Source organism: Dryobates pubescens, chromosome Z (genome assembly GCF_014839835.1).
Source record: "Dryobates pubescens isolate bDryPub1 chromosome Z, bDryPub1.pri, whole genome shotgun sequence".
Lineage (NCBI taxonomy): Eukaryota > Metazoa > Chordata > Aves > Piciformes > Picidae > Dryobates > Dryobates pubescens.
Window position 1 is genome coordinate 46,652,140 of NC_071657.1, and position 19,811 is coordinate 46,671,950.

Sequence of the window (19,811 nt, forward strand, 5' to 3'; positions counted from 1 at the left end):
TTGTTGAGTATATCCCCTCACCTGTAAATGCATCATGCTTTCTTTAATGTCTGGGGAGAATGCTGTATGTCACTTTTCACCTGGAATATTATGTTCCACAAGTTGAGCATAAACAGATCACTGAATATTGCAAAGAATGTAAGTGTTTTCTAGGACATGAGTTCCACTAGATTTTTTAGATATAAGAATTTCATTCAAAATGCATAGTAGTCAAACATAAGACAGATTTTTTTTGTCCCTCCCTTCAAAGGCAGATGTTAGTCCACTTTCATATTTGATGATTTACACAAACTGAGTATATATCAGTATTTTCACTAACAGATTTAATACTCTGCTCTGTTGTTTTCCCACTGTTATTTATGGATGATGCCGCAGAAAAAAGTGCAAAAGTGGAAGTTGCAGTAACACCACCAAGTGATTCAGGACCAGTGCAGAATGGAATCGCCCATAATGTTGAAGAAGAGGTTAATGTCTTTTTTATTCTTCTATTCATTTTTGTATTGGTAAATATATTGTGTGCTTGATAGTGCTTTTCATGGAAAGTGTATGTTTTAATAGCAAGTAGCTGATAACGTAAGCTGTGTGCAATATATTTAATCTTCATTTGCAACAGAGCCTAGTGTATAGTTTGCTGTATATAAAAGGTCTTCTCATCTGTCCCTGCCCTTTCATGTAAGGTAAAGTGGTTGTCTGAAATGTATTCTTTTAGGAAATATATTTTTATTTATCAGATTGGATGTTCACAAATGTAAGTACAGCTAATGAAAGTAGTTGTCTGGTTATCATCACATTGCACAAAACCTGTTCTCTTAAGAAGGCAGCCTCTCATGCTGTATTTTATGGCATAGTTGAAAGGTTGGATGTTAGGAAAAAGTTCTATACAGAGAGAGTGATTGCCCATTGGAATGGGCTGCCTGGGGAGGTGGTGGAGTCGCCATCACTGGAGGTTTTCAGAAGACTTAATGGGGTGCTTGGTGCCATGGGTTAGTTGTTTAGGTGGGCTGGATTAGTTGATGGGTTGGACGCGATGATCTTGAAGGTCTCTTCCAACCTGATTTATTCTATGTATTCTATGTATTCTACAAGAGGAGCTGTACGCAAACTTCTCAAACCTGCTTTCTGTTATCTTGGGGAAAAAAAAAAAAAACAAAACTGAGATATAGTATACCGGTGTTTTTATGACTCCTATTGCATGTTGTCAAAATCTTCAAAAGAGGTAATTGAACACTTACATGTTTTTTATTTAACATATGTCTTTTGCAGATAGTAAGTAATTGCATAACTGTGTCTAACTTACACAATGGCTACTGAAGTAGCTATACAGTTGAGCTAGCTTCTTTTTTAATTAAGTTGTCATTCTCAAAGGTAGCTGACTGGAAACTTTGACTTTGCCAGGCCCTCCTTTAATGTCTTCTATTAAAAAAAAAAAAAAAAAAAAAAAAAGTATTTATTAACACCACTTGCCTCTCAAGTAGGCAAACAAATGGAAGAATGATGGCAAACTGATTTCATTAAACTCAGGCACTGCATAGAGAGAGAAAGACTTGTTAAAAATCTTTGGCACCGAACCTTTCAGAATGGATTTGTTTGTACAGTTTACTTCTTAGCCTTGTCTTTATGATATAGTGACACTAGAAAGGCATGACAAGAAATTACGTAGCAGTGGTCTATACCGTAACGTGAATTCCCCTTATTAAAAGAGCAATGAGCTGTGCTGCATTTTCGTACAGCAGAATCGTGCAGTAAAGGCAATGGCCAAGTCTTGCATTGAATCAACCCAGGTTTAGGTTTTGATATCTTAGTTGCTTTTGATTATTTGTCAGTTAGGAAAATTGTTAGTGCAAGTCAAGAGGTCATCTTACCACCTTCATGACCTAAGCAACATCGCTGTAGGTTACATTCTTTACTTAAAGGGTTCTGCAAGCCACAGGAGAAATTATAAGTGGTCTACAAGTAATGGAGTATGTTTATGTTTGTTTTGCCATTTCCTAAACACAATTATCTCTCACAAGAAACATAATTTGTAATTAAACATAATAGGGAGAAATGAGCTTTTTTTTTTTTTTTCCCCTTCAAGACTCAGCAAAACCAGTGATTTTAGTAGGGTGAGTCTGAGGAAATAGTTTGCTTTACACAGATGGAGGTGGAGAAATGACAAGATTATTCTGCCCATCTGGTGTGGTAGTGCACAGAATATTGGCAGATAGCTTTAATTCTTCCCTATTTACAGATAATTTTGGTCTCTGGGAATAGAAACTGAGAACAGAATCAAGTATCTAAAGGAGATGTGGGGGGGGTTGTATCCTGAATTATCAGTAGTGATAATGAGTCTCCCATTGGAAAGGAGATCATAGCTTAAATTGCCCTTTCTGTTAATCTGAGTTGTCAGATTGACATGCCACTTAAAGATACTTGTTAGCCCAACAAAAGAATTCACTGAAGTAAGTGAGATGAGTAAAATCTATGTAATAAAAATATCTCTGCACTGCACTTCAACACTCAACATTTTAAGGTACGGGAAGATCAATTTTCAGATCTATTAGCAAACTATTCTGAGAGTCCAACAATGCCACTGCAGAGGTTTTAGACAATTTTTTAACTTTATCAGGAAAAAAAAAGCAACATTAATGAAATGCAAAACAAGGGTGGCTATTGGACTTCTGTTCTCAAAGATCAATAAGGGATGACATAGCCTGGTGTAACCTGTTAGGGTGTAAGTAAATCCGTCTGTGGGATATGTGAAAATTCTAATAAACTCTAATAGAGTTCAGTACTTTAAGAAGGAAATTTATCTTGCTTTGCAATTTTTTTCCACTGAGATTGTTCAGTGAACACAATGAATAAAAGTCAATCTTAATCAATCATGTCTCCCAGAAATGATCATATGCTATCATTTGGCTTTGTAATGAAGCAGTTTCTAAGCTTGTTCAGAAATCTGAAAGGTCAAGCAGCCTCACTGTGCAAGACAATGGTTTCAATTACAAGCAATTGCAGTGTAAGGAGGGAAAAGTACTGCAAGAGTACATTACTCAGCAATGTCTTCATCCCATTTCCCTTCAGATATCTTAAACTTTCAGTGAGGCAGGTTTTGAAACTTGTGTATTAATTTCAGCAACTATTAGGACATCCTAAAAAACTGGTGTTCTGTATCAGAGGTTGGATACACTATTTATCCCTATCAAAATGACAAGATGGAGCAAGCAGAGAGGTATGTAACTGGTGAAGGAATGATTCTGCAGATTTAGCTCCATCTGTCTGAAAGAAAGGACTTTAGGTGTCTGCTGTCACAATTAAAAATAGCAATCCACTGGCAACATTTTGAGATGGCCCCTTCTGGGTGCTTTCCCAGTGGCCTTTCTAATTTTATTTTATTCCAGTGATAACCTAACAGTTGTTGATGTCTCAGGCTGCTTCAGTGAGTGATATGCTAGGACCTATTTTGTAATTTAAAAAAATAAATGGAATTTTAGAAAAATCGTGATGTCTACTCATCCATGTAACAAATAAATAGGTCTTTAGGATACTTGGGATCCTAATTCACTGTGAGATTGTCTGCCTACTCTGTACTATACAGGGACCCTTTCTCAAGTCACTGCCTAGCATTTTGTGCACAGCTTCCTGATACACCTTCCCAAGCTATGGAATCAGTCTGAAGCTAAAATTTGGCTGTTCAGGTTTTTTTCTGCTTTGTATATTTGCATCAAGCATTTTAGTAGGATTTCTCCTACTCCTCCTCAGAATCACTCACACAGCATTCATATGACCATTTTCTTTGACGATTAGAATTTGAGGAAGGAAAATTGAACATTGTTTCCCCAAGCCTTCTATATACAGGCGCTGTGTACCCTAGCAAGTACTGTATCTTCAAAGACAATGGTATTAGTTCTAAGAGCACCTCTGTTCAGAGAAGTACTACTAAAGGCACAGGACAATACACCAGCCAGTCCTACTCATTGGTTGCTCCTTCACTTTCAAAAACTGACTCATTAAAGCTGAGCAACAAGAAAAATCTCATTATAACTCAGTCTTGACCTACAAATGCTCTTGAATTTTGATCTTTTTTTTGTGAACAAGTATTTTCCATTTTACACTAAGAACATACTTGCTTCTGTTCCATGAGTAGAATTCAATCTGCCAGACTGAAGTTTTGATGATTTTTTCTTTACTGCAATACAAAAGGAAGTGCAGAAGTGTCAGAATTTGGAAATATAATATAAACTTTATTATCCTCTGTTTTTCACTTTTATATGTCAGAGATACAGTTTTGTGATCCATAAGTGCTGCTCACAGTATGTCTTAAAAAAATTTACCATAATTGCCTCCATGAAATAGTTGACCATGAAATAGTTGAATTTTCAGCACTCAGTCAATCTAAGAGGGGCAGCAAGAAGACCTCCACTCTGGACTTCCGGAGGGCGGACTTCAGGTTACTCAAGGAACTAACTCAGAAGGTTCCTTGGGAAACAGCACTTAAAAACAAAGGGGCCCAGGAGAGCTAGATCTGCTTCAAGAAAGAACTCTTGAAGGCGCAGGAACAGGCTGTGCCAATGTACCAGAAGATGAACCACCGGGCCAGATGGCCAGCCTGGATGGGCAATGAACGTCTAATAGAACTAAGGGAAAAAAAGAGGGTGTATCATCTTTGGAAGAAAGGTGAGGCAACCCATGGAATGTTTAAGGATGTTGCTAGGTCTTGTAGGAAAAAAATTAGGGAGGCAAAAGCACATTTAGAGCTTAGACTGGCCTCTGCTGTGAAGGACAACAAAAAATCCTTCTATAAATACATCAATAGCAAGAGGAAGGGCAAGGACAACCTCCACTCCTTGGTGGACACAGAGGGGAACGTAGTAATAAAAGATGAGGAAAAGGCAGAGGTACTTAACACCTTCTTTGCCTCAAATTTTAATAGCAGGACAGAATGTCTTCCAGACACCTGGCCTGCAGAGCTGGCAGAAGGAGCCAGGGAGCAGTATAGTGTGCCTGTGTTCCAGGAGGAGGGGGTAGTTAGAGATCTCCTCAGCCGCTTGGATCCCCACAGGTCCTAGGGTGCTGAGAGAGCTGGCAGATGAACTGGCCAAGCCGCTCTCCATCATTTTTCTGCAGTCCTGGCTCACTAGAGATGTCCCAGAAGACTGGAAGCTGGCCAACGTGGTGCCCATCCACAAGAAGGGCCAGTTGGATGAGCCGGGGAATTACAGACCTGTCAGCCTGACCTCAGTGCCAGGCAAGATTATGGAAGAGGTCATCTTGAGTGCAATCACACAGCACTTACAGGATGGCCAAGGGATTAGGCCCAGCCAGCATGGATTTAGGAAGGGCAGGTCCTGCCTGACCAACCTGATCTCCTTCTAGGATTAGGTGAGCCACCTGGTGGATGTGGGGAAGGCAGTGAATGTAGTCTACGTGGACTTCAGCAAGGCCTTTGACACTGTCCCCCACAGCAAACTCCTGGCCAAGCTGTCAGCCCATGGCTTGGACAGGAGCACTCTGTACTGGGTTAGGAACTGGCTGGAGGGCTGAGCCCAGAGAGTGGTGGTGAATGGTGCCACATCCAGCTGGCGGCCAGTCACCAGTGGTGTGCCCCAAGGGTCAGTGCTGGGCCCCATGCTCTTTAACATCTTTATTGATGATCTGGATGAGGGCATTGAGTCCATCATCAGTAAACTTGCAGACAACACCAAGCTAGGGGCAGGAGTGCATCTGCTGGAGGGTAGAGAGGCTCTGCAGAGGGACCTCGACAGGCTGGACAGATGGGCAGAGTCCAATGGCATGAGATTGAACACATCCAAGTGCCGGATTCTGCACATTGGCCACAACAACCCCATGCAGAGCTACAGGCTTGAGTCAGAGTGGCTGGCAAGCGGCCAGGCATAGAGGGACCTGGGGGTGCTGGTTGATAGTAGGCTGAACATGAGCCTGCAGTGTGCCCAGGTGCAGCCAAGGGGGCCAATGGCATCCTGGCCTGCATCAGGAACAGTGTGGCCAGCAGGAGCAGGGAGGTCATTCTGCCCCTGTACACTGCACTGGTTAGGCCGCACCTTGAGTACTGTGTCCAGTTCTGGGCCCCTCAGTTTAGGAAGGATGTTGACTTGCTGGAGCGTGTCCAGAGAAGAGCAACAAAGTTGGTGAGGGGCTTGGAACACAAGCCCCACGAGGAGAGGCTGAGGGAGATGGGGTTGCTTAGCCTGGAGAAGAGGAGACTCAGGGGTGACCTTATTGCTCTCTACAACTACCTGAAGGGAGGTTGTAGTCAGACGGATGTTGGTCTCTTCTCCCAGGCAGCCAGTACTAGAACAAGAGGACACAGTCTCAGGCTGCACCAGGGGAGGTTTAGGTTGGATGTTAGGAAAAAGTTCTATACAGAGAGAGAGACTGCCCATTGGAATGGGCTGCCCGGGGAGGTGGTGGAGTCACCATCATTGCAGGTGTTTAGGAGGAGACTTGACAGGATGCTTGGTTGCATGGTTTAGTTGATTAGGTGGTGTTGGATAATAGGTTGGACGCGATGATCTTGAAGGTCTCTTCCAACCTGGTTTATTCCATTCTATTTTGTTCATGTCCCAGTGATGATCATTTAGAACTGAGTAATTAGAGACACTGTCCATCTTGAGGAATCAACCTGCAGATATGCTTTCAGGGGGCTGGAGGGAAATGTTGTTCTGAAAACTGTGAGATGGGAAATAGGTGTACTCATGTAGCTGGTCATCAAGTATACATAAAACCTGTTTGCAGTGAGGATACCGAAGACATGGATAGGGAGCTCATTCTTTCTCTTCTAGTGTCAAGCTCTTCTATGGTCTTCATGCTTTTCCCTCTTGCAAAACAAGCATAGTCATATTTGTGTGTTGCTTACTTTTCACTGGTGCAGATTATGGTGCTGGGTCTAAATCCCTAGGCATATGCATTTTAGTGATAGGAATTTCTGTTCTTGGGTTAGAATCATCTGAAAATAAGTTCATGAAGAACTGTACTTTACACTGGTACAAGGAGTATATGCAAATAAATCCATCTTACTTATAAACTCCTTATTCTCTGGAAAGTATGATGTTGAGGATTCTAGTGTAAGGAAGGTCTCAGACTAAGACTGCAAGAATAAGGGAGAAAAATAGCTTTATGTGGTATTTTAATTTTCATATACTTGTAAATTAAACCTTTTTTTTTTTTTTTAAAGCACAGTATTCCAAATGCCATGATTTATTTTTCCTCATTTTTCCATGATTTATTTTTCTCTTTTTTTTATCATCTTTATGTTTTTCCAGACTCATTCTTTCCTTCTTTTCAAATTTCACATGACTGAAACTACACAGGGCAAAGCTGAGGACACTGTGTGTTAATGACTTTCATAAGACTTTATGATCTAGGTGGATACAATTTCATTTCTCTTTCTTTGTTTTTTTATTTCTTAATTTGTCTCTTCTAAACACCACTATGTTGCTTTTCCCTTTCTCTAGGCCCTTAATTAATTATTTTTTTACTCCATTTTCCTTGCTAGCCCAAGCCCTTGAGTAGTAAGATAAACTCTGTTCTGATGCTACATGCATGAATTCAAAAAGGCTTTATAGAAAAACTCCCCATACCCATTCTAAACAGAGGCAGATCTCTCTTACACTTTAATAAAACCAGAATCTTCAGCTGAGAAGGACAGATGACTGTGGTCTCCTTCCCTTCCCCCATTTGGTCTGTAAGATGTTCCTGCTTCATTTAAAGCCAGAAATTGCCTTGCTTCTTGCTGGATATTGCATCTTCCTGAGGGAATTTGTTCTACTTACAGCATTCTGTCTCTTAACCTTGAGCAGGATGCCACAAAGGAGAAAACTCTTATATAAAATTTTGTAGAGTGGTACTGAACATGTATGAAAGAAAAAATGTTTTATGGGATGCCCTTCAGAGAAATGACCCTTCTGAGTAGTCCAATTGTCTCCCCACTCACTTGCCACCTTCATACAAGCATTTGATTAAGTGTGTTCAAGCATAGTTATTTTAACCTCTGGCTTTCCTAAAAATAGTTTCCAATCTGAAGATAACAGCTTTTCCTCCCACCTACACACACACACGTGTACACACACACATGCACACAGGCACATGAACTCATGCACACAACTTTACCTGTTTCTATGCAAATCCCAATAGAATAAAATTAACCAGGTTGGAAAAGACCTTCAAGATCATCAAGTCCAAGCTATCACCCAACACCATCTAATCAACAAAACCATGGCACCAAGTGCCTTATCCAGTCTCCTCTTACACACCTCTAGTGATGGTGGCTCCACCACCTTCCTAGGCAGCCCATTCCAATGGCCAATCACTCTTCCTGTGAAAGCCTAAACCTCCCCTATCACAGTATCACAGTATCACAGCAACTAAGGTTGGAAGAGACCCCAAGGATCATCAAGTCCAACCTGTTCCAACAGACCTCACAACTAGATCATAGCACCAAGCGCCACGTCCAATCTCCCCTTGAACACCTCCAGGGACGGCGACTCCACCACCTCCCTGGGCAGCCCATTCCAATGACGAATGACTCGCTCAGTGAAGAACTTTTTCCTCACCTCGAGTCTAAACCTCCCCTGACACAACTTGAGACTGTGTCCCCTTGTTCTGGTGCTGGTTGCCTGGGAAAAGAGACCAACCCCCACCTGGCTACAACCTCCCTTCAGGTACTTGTAGACGGCAATAGGGTCACCCCTGAGCCTTCTCTTCTCCAGGCTAAGCAACCCCAGCTCGCTCAGCCTCTCCTCACAGGGCTTGTGTTCCAAACCCCTCACCAACTTTGTTGCCCTTCTCTGGACACATTCCAGCAACTCAACATCTTTCCTGAACTGAGGGGCCCAGAAAATGTTTACATGACAACCATACATAGGAGAATGCTGCGAATGAGTTACTGTGTTCATTGGATCTAATACACTTACCTGACCATGTTTTGCCTTCTGCACTAAAAACCCACAGCATGGTGCTCTGTGTTTCAGGACAGGGCTCCTGATGGGGAAAGGTCTCCCCTGCCCTAGAGTACTCACTCCATTTTCATCAAATGTGAATCTGAGCAGCATCACATTCTGTGCTCCAGGTTGTGATTCTGAGCTATATTAAACATTTCTGGTCCTCAGAGAGCGGGTAGAGGAGATTAAATCAGCTTTCCTCGTAAAGCTATTCCAGAAGCCCTGTACTTGTCTGACGGATCATGAAAAATACATTTTTCTGAGGCCTAAACATATTCTTAGTTGCTGCACTCAGTCTAAAGTAAATACCTGCATCTTGTTTGCCAATTTAGCTTTTTGTAACTTACAGATAATGGTGCTGACATCAACAGGAATTGATCTTTATTTTGCTAAGGCAACTCAAATGCCTATTCCACACTTTTTTTCTGGTGTATACCAGTTCAATTTACTTGAAAACTGGAACACTGAAAAATATTGTGACGACAAAGGCTGGCTCTTCAGATGTGTCTCCATAGCACAATAGCTAACTGCCAGGATCTGCACTTTCAGGTGTTCATGCCAGAAAGCAAAGAGGACACAAGCAGCAATAGCAGAATCTGGAGCAAATATCTGCCTGATCTTTACTACTTCACATGGGCTCCACTCAAATAGCTCTTTACAGTGAATTCAGGGTGCAGAAAGTGTTAATTAAAAATAGCTGACCTTAAAAATCATCCAAGTACTTACCTCTGAGACAGGGAACATTTTGAGCCATAATGACTTTCTCTGGATTCACTGATTGTGAGAGGCTAGATTGTACAGAGCTCTTCACTTCCAAGAAGAAAAGCACAGGAGTGTTTTGCAGCACTATCAGGTAAAGAAAGAAATTGCCATTTTCTAGGTAGTACAACATCTATACTTCCGTTGAGCAAATGAAATTGGAATAGGCCCCATCTGCAGTTTCTTCTGGGTTCCTAATGTGAATTCTGTATTGATTAGTGATACCAGAAGTCAAAATGGACAGGAAATGTGCAGACATGAGAATTTATAGTTAAACTCTTCTTCAATTAATTTGGGCTAACAGAATAATTTTAGAATGCAATATTTATAATTCATAAGTTATAGATATGCTACAATACAGAGTAATATGTAAATAGAGGCAGATTCAGCATTTCAGATAAGTTTGAGATAGTTTATTGTATTTGTTGTCTATTTTGTCCTCCTGTCAGGAAAAAAAAAAAAAATAAAGGCATGTTGGTGTAGTGCCAGAAAAGCAGCCAGTTTTCCTGAGATATGAAGGTAAATATCCATGGAGACAATGATTTTCTGATGTTTGCTGGAAGCAGTGACTACAGTGGGACTTCGGCAGATGGAGTTTGCTATAACCTGTGGTTTATAAACAGAATAGTTATTGATGAAATGTCACCATATGTTGGCATTGTTTACATAGTGTGAAACACACCATTCTTTTACTTGGAATAATTTTGTTGGGAGATTGGGGGAAGTTGTCAGAGTAGACTCATAGAACTGTTTCACTTGGAAGAGACCTGTAAGATCATTGAGTCCAACCTTCAACCTAGGACCACCATGGTCATTAAACCATGTCCCAAAATCTGGTCCTCAGCAAACTAGTTAGAGGTTTCTTCTGTGGAACTGGAGACATTAGATAGATGCTTTTGGATTAATATCTAGAGATTTGGTGGCTTTTTCATTGTTTGTAATGAGTTACCTAGAAGAAGAATTGAAGTAGCGAGAATAGGGTTATGAATATACACGCACTTGTTTAAAAGAAGAAAAAGATTTGTTACAGGGTATAGAAAAGAGAATACAAAGCCAAACACTTCTAATGTTACTGCTTGAAAATACAGAATCATAATCAGAACTGTATCTTTTGTTGTTTAAAGTTATATCTCATTACTTCTGTTAGAATATGCAAAGGGAGGGTTTTTCTTTAAAAATTTGTGATTATCAATTACTGTGTGTTAGGATACCAAAATCACCCCATCTAAGCATGACTGTACATAAGATACTAATCTCTACCAATATATATCACACGAAGTCACACAGAATTATTGAGGCTGGAATACCTCTCCAAGATCATCAAGTCCAGCCTGTGAGCTAACATCACCGCATCAACCAGACGATGACACTAAGTGCCACATCCAATCTTTCCTTAAGCACCCCCAGGGACAGCAACTCCACCACCTCCCTGGGCAGTCCAGTCCAGTGTCTAATCACCCTTTCCATGAGGAAGTGCTTCCTAACATCCAACCTAAGCCTCCCCTGGGGCAGCTTCAGGCCATGCCCTCTCATCTTGTCACAAGTTGCCTGGGAGGAGAACCTGTCACCCCCCATCTGGATTATAACTTCCCTTCAGGTAGTTATAGAGTGTGATAAGGTCTCCCCTGAGTCTCCTCTTCTCCAGGCTGAACAACCTCAACTCCCTCAGCCTCTCCTTGTAAGACTTCCCCTTGATCCCCCTCACCAGTCTCGTTGCTCTCCTCTGGACCTGCTCCAGCACCTCAGTATCATTCTTGATGTGAAGGTCCCAGAGCTGCACAGAGCACTCGAGGTGAGGCCTCCCCAGTGCCAAGTACAGGAGCAGAATTGCATCCCTAGCCCTGCTGGCCACACTATTCCTGATACAATCCAAGATGCCATTGGCCTTCCTTGCCACCTGGGCACACTGCTGGCTCATGTTCAGCTGCTGTCAACCAGCACTGCCAGGTCCCTCTCTGCCAGGCTGCTCTCCAGCCACTCATCCCCCAGTCTGTAGCACTACATGGGGCTACTGTGGCCAACCCTGCATTTTGCCTTGTTCAACCTCATCCCATTGGCCTCAGCCCATCGACCCAGCCTGTCCAGGTCTCTCTGAAGTGTCTTCCTACCCTCCAGCAGATCCACACTGCCCCACAACTTGGTGTCATCCATGAATTTACTATCAGTGGACTCGATCCCCTCATCCAAGTCATCAATAAAGATGTTGAATAGAACTGGGCCCAGTATTGATCCCTGGGGACTCCACTGGTCACTGGACACCATCTGGATGCTGCACCGCTTACAACCACTCTCTGTGCTCAGTCATCCAGCTAGTTTTTAACCCAGTGAAGGGTGTACCTGTCCAAGCGATGGGCTGCCAGCTTTTCCAGGAGGATGCTGTGGGAGACTGTGTCAGAGGCTTTGCTGAGGTCTCGGTAGACCACACCCACCGCCTTCCCCTCATGTGCCCGGTGGGTCACCCAGTCACAGAATGAGATTAGATTGGTTAGGCAGGACCTTCCCATGTTGGCTGGGCCTGATCCCCTGATTGTCTTGTACATGCCACTTGATGGCACTCAGGATGGGCTGCTCCATACCATGCCTGGCACTGAGATGACGCTCACAGGCCTATAGTTCCCCAGATCCTCCTTTCAGCAATTCTTGTGGATGGGTGTCACATTGGCCAACCTACAGTCATCTGGGACCTCTCCAGTTTGCCAGGACTGATGATAAATGATGGAGAGCAGCTTAGGCAGCTCTTGTGACAGCTCCCTAACCACCCTAGGATGAATCGCATCTGCACCCCTTGACTTGTTAGGATCTGAGTGGCACTGCTGATCACCAACTTCTTCCTCCTGGAGTACAGGAGGGATATTCTGCTTTCCGTCCCTGTCTACCAATTCAGGAGCCCAGTTGCCCTGAGGATATCCAGTCTTTTTGTTAAAGACTGAGGCAAAGAAGCTTTGAAGTACCTTGGCCTTTCCCTCCATTACTATTTTCCCCACTTCATCCAATATGGATTGGAGATTTTCCCTGGTCCTCCTTTTGTTATTAATGTATTTATAAAAATGCTTTTTATTATCCTTAACAGAATTGGCCAGATTAAGTTCCAATTGAACTTTTGCATCTCTAATTAGTATCTTATCTCCTTCTACATGACCTTACTATATCCTTAAACACTTCCTGGTTCACCTGTCCCTTTTTTCAAAGCTGAGTTTTTGCAAAATCTCTGCTCAACCAGGCTGGTCTTCGTCCTACCAGCTTTTTTTTTCAGCATACAGGGTCAGCCTGCTCCTGCTCCTTCATAATTTCATCCTTAAAGTAAGCCCAGCCTTCCCGGGCCTCTTTCTTTTTGAGGGCTGCTTCCCAAGGGACTCCAAACCAGCATTCTGAATAGATCAAAGACAGCTTTCCAGAAGTCCAAGGCAGAGGTTTTGCTGATTGCCCTCCTAACTTCACCACATACTGAAAATTCTATCATATCATGGTCTCTGTGCCCCAGCCAACCTCCAACCACCACATCTTCCACAAGCCCTTCCATGTTTGTAAACTGTTGGTCAGGTGGTGCACTACCTCTATAGGCTTGCTCACCAGCTGCAGCAGGCAGTTGTCATCCACACATTCCAGATATCTCCTCAACTGACCCCTTTGTGCTGTGTTGTACTTCCAGCAGACATCTGGTAATTTGAAGTCCCCCAAAAGAACAAGGTTGACATCTCCAAGTTGTTGAAAGAATGTCTCATCAGTGTCTCCATCCTGGTCAGGTGGTCTGTAGCAGGCTCCCACCAGGATATCAGCCTTGTTAGTCTTCCCCTTTATCCTTATCTATAGATATTCCACCTTGGTGTGTCTAACATTGAATTTGAGGCAGTCAAAACACTCCTTAACATACAATGCTACCCTTCCACCTCTCTGTCCTTGCCTATCCCTAAAGCCATCCATTGCAGCACTCCACCTGTGCAAGTCATCCCACCACATTTCCACGATGGCAACTAAATCGTGGTTCCCCTAGTGTACAATAGTTTCTGATTCCTCCTGCTTATCCCCCATACTACTTGCATTGGTATATAAGAATTTCAGAGAGGGATTTCAGCCATTAGTTTTCACTCTTGCTATCTGACCATTCCTGGCCACACAGGTTACTATCCTATTAGTGAGCCCTGTGTTTTTATTGTCACTTACACCACTGTAACCCACCTCAAGTGGGACAGCAGATTGAAGGCTGTCCTTAGGCTTTTCTCCAATGTGTCTGGTTTTATCCCCTCCTGTCTTTGAGCTTAGTTTAAAGCCCTTTCAACAAGCCCCACCAACTCCTGTGCAAGAATTCTTTTCCCTCTTTGAGAAGGGTGTAGTCACAGAATCACAGAATGGTCCAGGACAGAAGGGACCTCCAAAGATCAGACCTCCCTGGCTGCCCAGGGCATCATCAAGTTTTACCTTGAATATCTGGAGGGATGGGGCCTCAACCATCTCCCTGGACAACCTGTTCCAGTGTTCCACCACCCTCATAGTGAAGAACTTCTTCCTGATATGCAATCTAAATCTGCTTCTCTTATTTGAACCCATTGCCGCTCGTCGTATCACTGCAGGCCCTTGCAAACAGACTCTCCGCATCCTTCCTGTAGGCCCCCTTCAGGTACTGGAAGGCTGCTATCAGGTCTCCTGTGGTGGGTTAACGCCCTTTATGAAAACAATGCCCTGCAGGGCATTTTCCCCCTGGGAAACTGAGTCTGTTCCACTCTGCCCTCCCTGCCCAGCTAGGGTATAAAAGGGAAGGCATTGGGGTCATTAGTTCTCCTTTTGGCTCCTGCCTCTCCTGGATGAGAGCTACTGCGGCTGCCCTCCTGCTCCTCTGCCACATGGTCAGGCCTGATCCTTCTCCCTGCTGCTTCTGTGCCTCTTCAGAGAAAAACCTGGGTTTGTATTCTTCCTATTTGTCCCCCTCCCATCCATCCTTGTTCCTTGCCCTTGTGAACCTTACCTGTTATTGATATTTGTTTTGTTTTGTTTTGGTTTTGTTTAAAGAAAAACTGTTTACCTCTCTACTTCTAAGCTGACTCCAAATTATTGTTTGGTGAATTTGCTCCTCTCCCTTTTTTTCCCCTCTCTGTTGGGAGGGAGGAGGGGGGAGCGGGGGAGAGATTCTCAGCCTCACCCCCATCTGAGCTCTTAACTCCCAGTTAAGGCTTAAACCATCACATCTGCCTGGAGCCTCCTCTTCTCCAGGCTGAACAACCCCAGCTCCCTCAGCCTGTCCTCGAAGTAGAGGTGCCAACCTGCTGATCATTTTCGTGGCCATGTCATACTCCATCTGATGCCAGCAGACCAGGTGCCATGTAAGCTTTCCCATAATCAAAGAACCCAAAATATGTAACAAAATGTTCCGAGCACGAGAAAAAAAATAGGATGCAGTATATAAGGAGTGGAAAGAATTATTACAGCTAATGAGAATTTCACAGAAACACATTAACAACTGTTACATGGGAAGATCTAATGCAGCTTAGATGTGAGTCTTTAATGACTGCTTAAGAGGGATCAGGTGCACAACTAGTGTTCTCTGCTATCCTTCCAGGGACTGATGAGAGAAGAAACAGGATTATAATTCTATGAATTTGGGAAAGATGAAAAAATATACCATATTCCAATTCTTCTTCTCAGAATGCCCATGTCTTAGCACTGCCAGAAGCAAGATATTGGTGAAAATGGGCATTTTGTCTGACTTAATATGGCTGTTTCTATCTTCCTGGTACAGTCAATCTTACTATATGATAAAAAATGTAGAACATTTAGACTATTTTATCATAGAATCATAGAATCAATAACGTTGGAAAAGACCTCAAGGATCATCAAGTCCAACCTGTCACCCAAGAACTCATGAATACTAAACCATGGCACCAAGTGCCACATCCAATCTCATCTTGAACACCTCCAGGGATGGCGACTCCACCACCTCCCTGGGAAGCCCATTCCAATGCCTAACAACTCTCTCTGTGAAGAATTTTCTCCTCACCTTGATCCTAAACTTCACCTGGCACAGCTTGAGACTGTGTCCTCTTGTTCTGGCGCTGGTTGCCTGGGAGATAGAGACCAAAACCCCTCCTGGCTACAACCTCCCTTCCAGTAGTTGTAGACAGCAATAAGGTCTCCCCTGAGCCTCCTCTTCTCCAGGCTAAACAATCCCAGCTCCCTCAGACTCTCACAGTATCACAGTATCACCAAGGTTGGAAGAGACCTCAAAGATCATTAAGTCCAACCTGCCACCACAGACCTCACGACTAGACCATGGCACCAAGTGCCACATCCAATCCCCTCTTGAACACCTCCAGGGACGGTGACTCCACCACCTCCCTGAGCAGCACATTCCAATGCCTAACTCTCCAATCAGTATGTCAGTTTTGTTAAGCCTCCCTCTGATTTTAACCCACAGGCACTCGATCCTTTCATCTGCAATCTCAAGTTCTGAGGCATCAAGAGATTCCCTAATGTGCAGGGACACCCCTCTTCCTCTTCTCCCTTGCCTGTCTCTCCTAAAGAGCTTGTAACCCCCCAGTGCAGTACTCCAATTATGTGAATCATCCCACCATGTTTCTGTAGTAGCAATTATATCATAGTCTTCCTGGTGGATCAAGACTTCCATTTCTTCTTGTTAGCCATGCTGCATGCGTTGGTGTACATGCACTTCTGCTGGGTGTTGATGTCTCAATTAACACTATTTTATGTCTCACTCTCTCCTCTCTGGAGAGACTGGTTTCCTCACCCACCCTCTTCAGACCTAGTTTAAAGCCCTCCTAATGAGCCCTGCCAACTGCAAAGCTTGTACCCTAGCTAACTTCAGCGAATTGTTCAGCACTGCTTGAAATTAGTGGAAGCTAGATTTGCAAGTACATTGCACTTCCTTACTTCAGCTGACTTTTTGAAGGTCAGCACTTGAAAATCAGATGCTGATTCTGATTTACAAAATAGGAAGTGGAGATCCAATCTGTAGCATCTGTAATATGTCCTGCAGTTAGACTAGTCATAAAAAAGGTTTTGCCGTACAGCACTGAGAGCTTGATCTTTGCCTTATATTTTGGGGATAGTGTCTTAGGGAGAGGGATGAGGCACTACAACCTGAAGATTAAAAGATCTCAGATGGATCAAGGTTTATCTGCCAATCTCTATATGTAATACTTTGTGGTCCTTTCTATAGTCACTCACCTTGCCTGTGTCCTCATGATAGCCCAGTGTCCTTTGACACAGGAACAAGACCAGAATGAGGCCCATCATTGTAGTACAGTGTCTACTGGTACAGTACTGTATGATGCAGTTTATTTTTTCATTTCCATTCATTCTTCAAACTCATGTGCAAATTTAGACAAATGTAAAGCTTTTGTTGTGCTTAAATACAGTTCTTAATTGCAGCTGATCTCTAAAGATGGCAGTTCAGGAAGTACTTTGTTACTCAGTGCTGTTTCTGAAGATGCCATTTATGGTGCTTTATTCCAGCTGAGTCCATTGCTTGGATTATACTCAGGCCACTCAGAAAGAGTTACCTAGGCAACCCTCCAGTTGGTCTTTTGTGCTCAAATTTTACTTCAGTGATCATATTTCAAAGCTGAGTATCTGTCTCAGATTGATTTTCCCACCCCAGCAGCATTTACAAGAATCGAAGTATAATGGATCTGGTTTTTAGGAAGTAGCCCCACAAACTCCTGCACTAGTCCAATCCCCTAAAAGTCAGGCTTCAATAGATTACCTTATTGAAGTACAGATCATCCAATGGCATCCTGACCTGCATCAAGAATAGTGTGGCCAGCAGGAGCAGGGAAGTCATTGTGCCCCTGTACTCTGCACTAGTTAGGCCATACCTTGAGTACTGTGTACAGTTCTGGGCCCCTGAGTTTAAGAAGGACATTGAAACACTTGAACGTGTCCAGAGAAGGGCAACAAGGCTGGGGAGAGGCCTTGAGCACAAGCCCTATGAGGAGAGGCTGAGGGAGCTGGGATTGTTTAGCCTGGAGAAAAGGAGGCTCAGGGGAGACCTTATTGCTCTCTACAACTTCCTGAAGGGAGGTTGTAGCCAGGAGTGAGTTGGTCTCTTCTCTCTAGCAACCAGCACCAGAACAAGAGGACACAGTCTCAAGCTACATCAGGGGAAGTTTAGGCTCAAGGTGAGGAGAAAGTTCTTCACAGAGAGAGTTGTTAGCCATTGGAATGGGCTGCCCTGGGAGGTGGTGGAGTTGCCATCCCTGGAGGTGTTCAAGAGGGGACTGGCTGTGGCACTTGGTGCCACGGTTTAGTCATGGGGTCTGTGGTGACAGGTTGGACTTGATGATCTTTGAGGTCTCTTCCAACCTTGGTGATTCTGTGATTCTATGATTCTGTGTTTGCTTTGGTAAAGAGCTGAAAGCTAAAGGCAAAAGCTGATTCTTTAGCAGCACAGGAACCTCTTAAGTACTAAGTGGAGCATGACAAATAGTGCCTACATATCTTCTAAAAATCTCTGAATGCTTGTTCCTGTTATGACCTGTTCATTTTACTGTCATCTTAAAATCAAGCAACTTGGGAGTTTTGCCATGTGGAGGAATTAATAAAATGTTGTCTTCTGCTGACATGAACACATACGGTCAATGAAGCTGCACATGTCAATGTGTTGAGAGGTGCACATGGATTTGCTTTCAATCCATCCATGTGATACAGTCATGAAGAAAGAGGCTAAGCTAAGAGTTGGGTTTGCCTCTGTGGGTATTTGCCAGTTCAGGTAGCTGAGCAGCTGAAAAATTCAGGACATCATAATGATGAAGTTATTAAGACACGTTCTTCAACCAAAATTAGCAATAAATAGAAAATGTTTTGAACAATACCAACATACAGTAAGATTTCATCAACAACTCTTTTGCTTAAAAAAACAAATTCAAATGAGTGGTTGGTACAGCATTGTTACAAGGTTTATGTAAGCAATCTTACGACATGACAGTATTATAAATCTATGGGTAAATTAGCAGCTTGCACACTGCAGAGAATATTGAATTCTTGATTATTGAAAGAAAATAAGAAGACTATGTGAAGAGTTACCTGTGTACCTCTTATGCTCTCAAACACAGTCTTCACCAGGCACTCCTCTTTAGGCTTCTTTACCATTTACTGAGCTCTCGAGGAGTCTTTTCACAGTCTTAACAGGGTTTGCATGACATGCATCTATGTGAAAGAACCATTTGGTCCATTTTTTTCTGTTGCCTTGTTCTGTGGCATAAATGAATCATGTACATACCATGTACATACACCCAAAAGATGGAATCGTGCTGAGCAGATGAGGGAATTGGGAGTTGTTTAGTCTGGAGAAAAGGAGGCTGATGGGGAGGCCTTAACGCGCTCTACAAATACGTGAAAGGAAATCGCAACCGAAACAATACTGTATTTTGTGTTCATTTCACTTTCTTTCTGAGAAGGCAGTCTGAGAAGGCTCCATTGGGAATTGTGTGGCAGATCCTGATAGGCCCCATCCTGTTCTGTATCTTTATTGATGATCTGGACAAGGGGACAGAGTCCATCATCACTAAATTTGCAGATGACACCAAGCTGGGGGCAGCAGTTGATCTGTTAGAGGGTAGGAGAGCTCTGCAGAGGGGCCTTGACAGGCTGGACAGATGGGCAGAGTCCAACGGCATGAGATTTAACACATCCAAGTGCGGGGTTCTACACATTGGCCACAACAACCCCATGCAGTGCTACAGGCTGGGGTCAGAGTGGCTGGAGAGCAGCCAGGCAGAAAGGGAGCTGGGGGTACTGGTTGATAATAGGCTGAGCATGAGCCAACAGTGTGCCCAGGTGGCCAAGAAGGCCAATGGCATCCTGGCCTGTATCAGGAACAGTGTGGCCAGCAGGAGCAGGGAGGTTGTTCTCCCCCTGTACACTGCACTGGTTAGGCCACACCTTGAGTCCTGTGTCCAGTTCTGGGCCCCTCAATTTAGGAAAGATACATAGAATAAACCAGGTTGGAAGAGACCTTCAAGATCCTTGCGTCCAACCCATCAACCAATCCAACACCGCCTAAACAACTAACCCATGGCACCAAGCACCCCATCAAGTCTTTTCCTGAAAACCTCCAATGATGGCGACTCCACCACCTCCCCAGGCAGCCCTTTCCAATGGGCAATC

The 19,811-nt window shown here is 43.5% G+C and overlaps 1 protein-coding gene across 3 annotated transcripts in view; it reads left to right on the forward strand.

Moving 5' to 3' along the window:
- The window catches only part of SLC24A2 (solute carrier family 24 member 2), a 124,198-nt gene that overhangs the window by 89,601 nt on the left and 14,786 nt on the right, over positions 1–19,811 (forward strand). For all 3 annotated transcript variants that reach the window (XM_009906620.2, XM_054178097.1, XM_054178098.1), the window contains one exon: positions 376–464. In XM_009906620.2, coding sequence (XP_009904922.1) covers positions 376–464 — 89 coding nt within the window. The remainder of the gene's footprint in view (positions 1–375; positions 465–19,811) is intronic.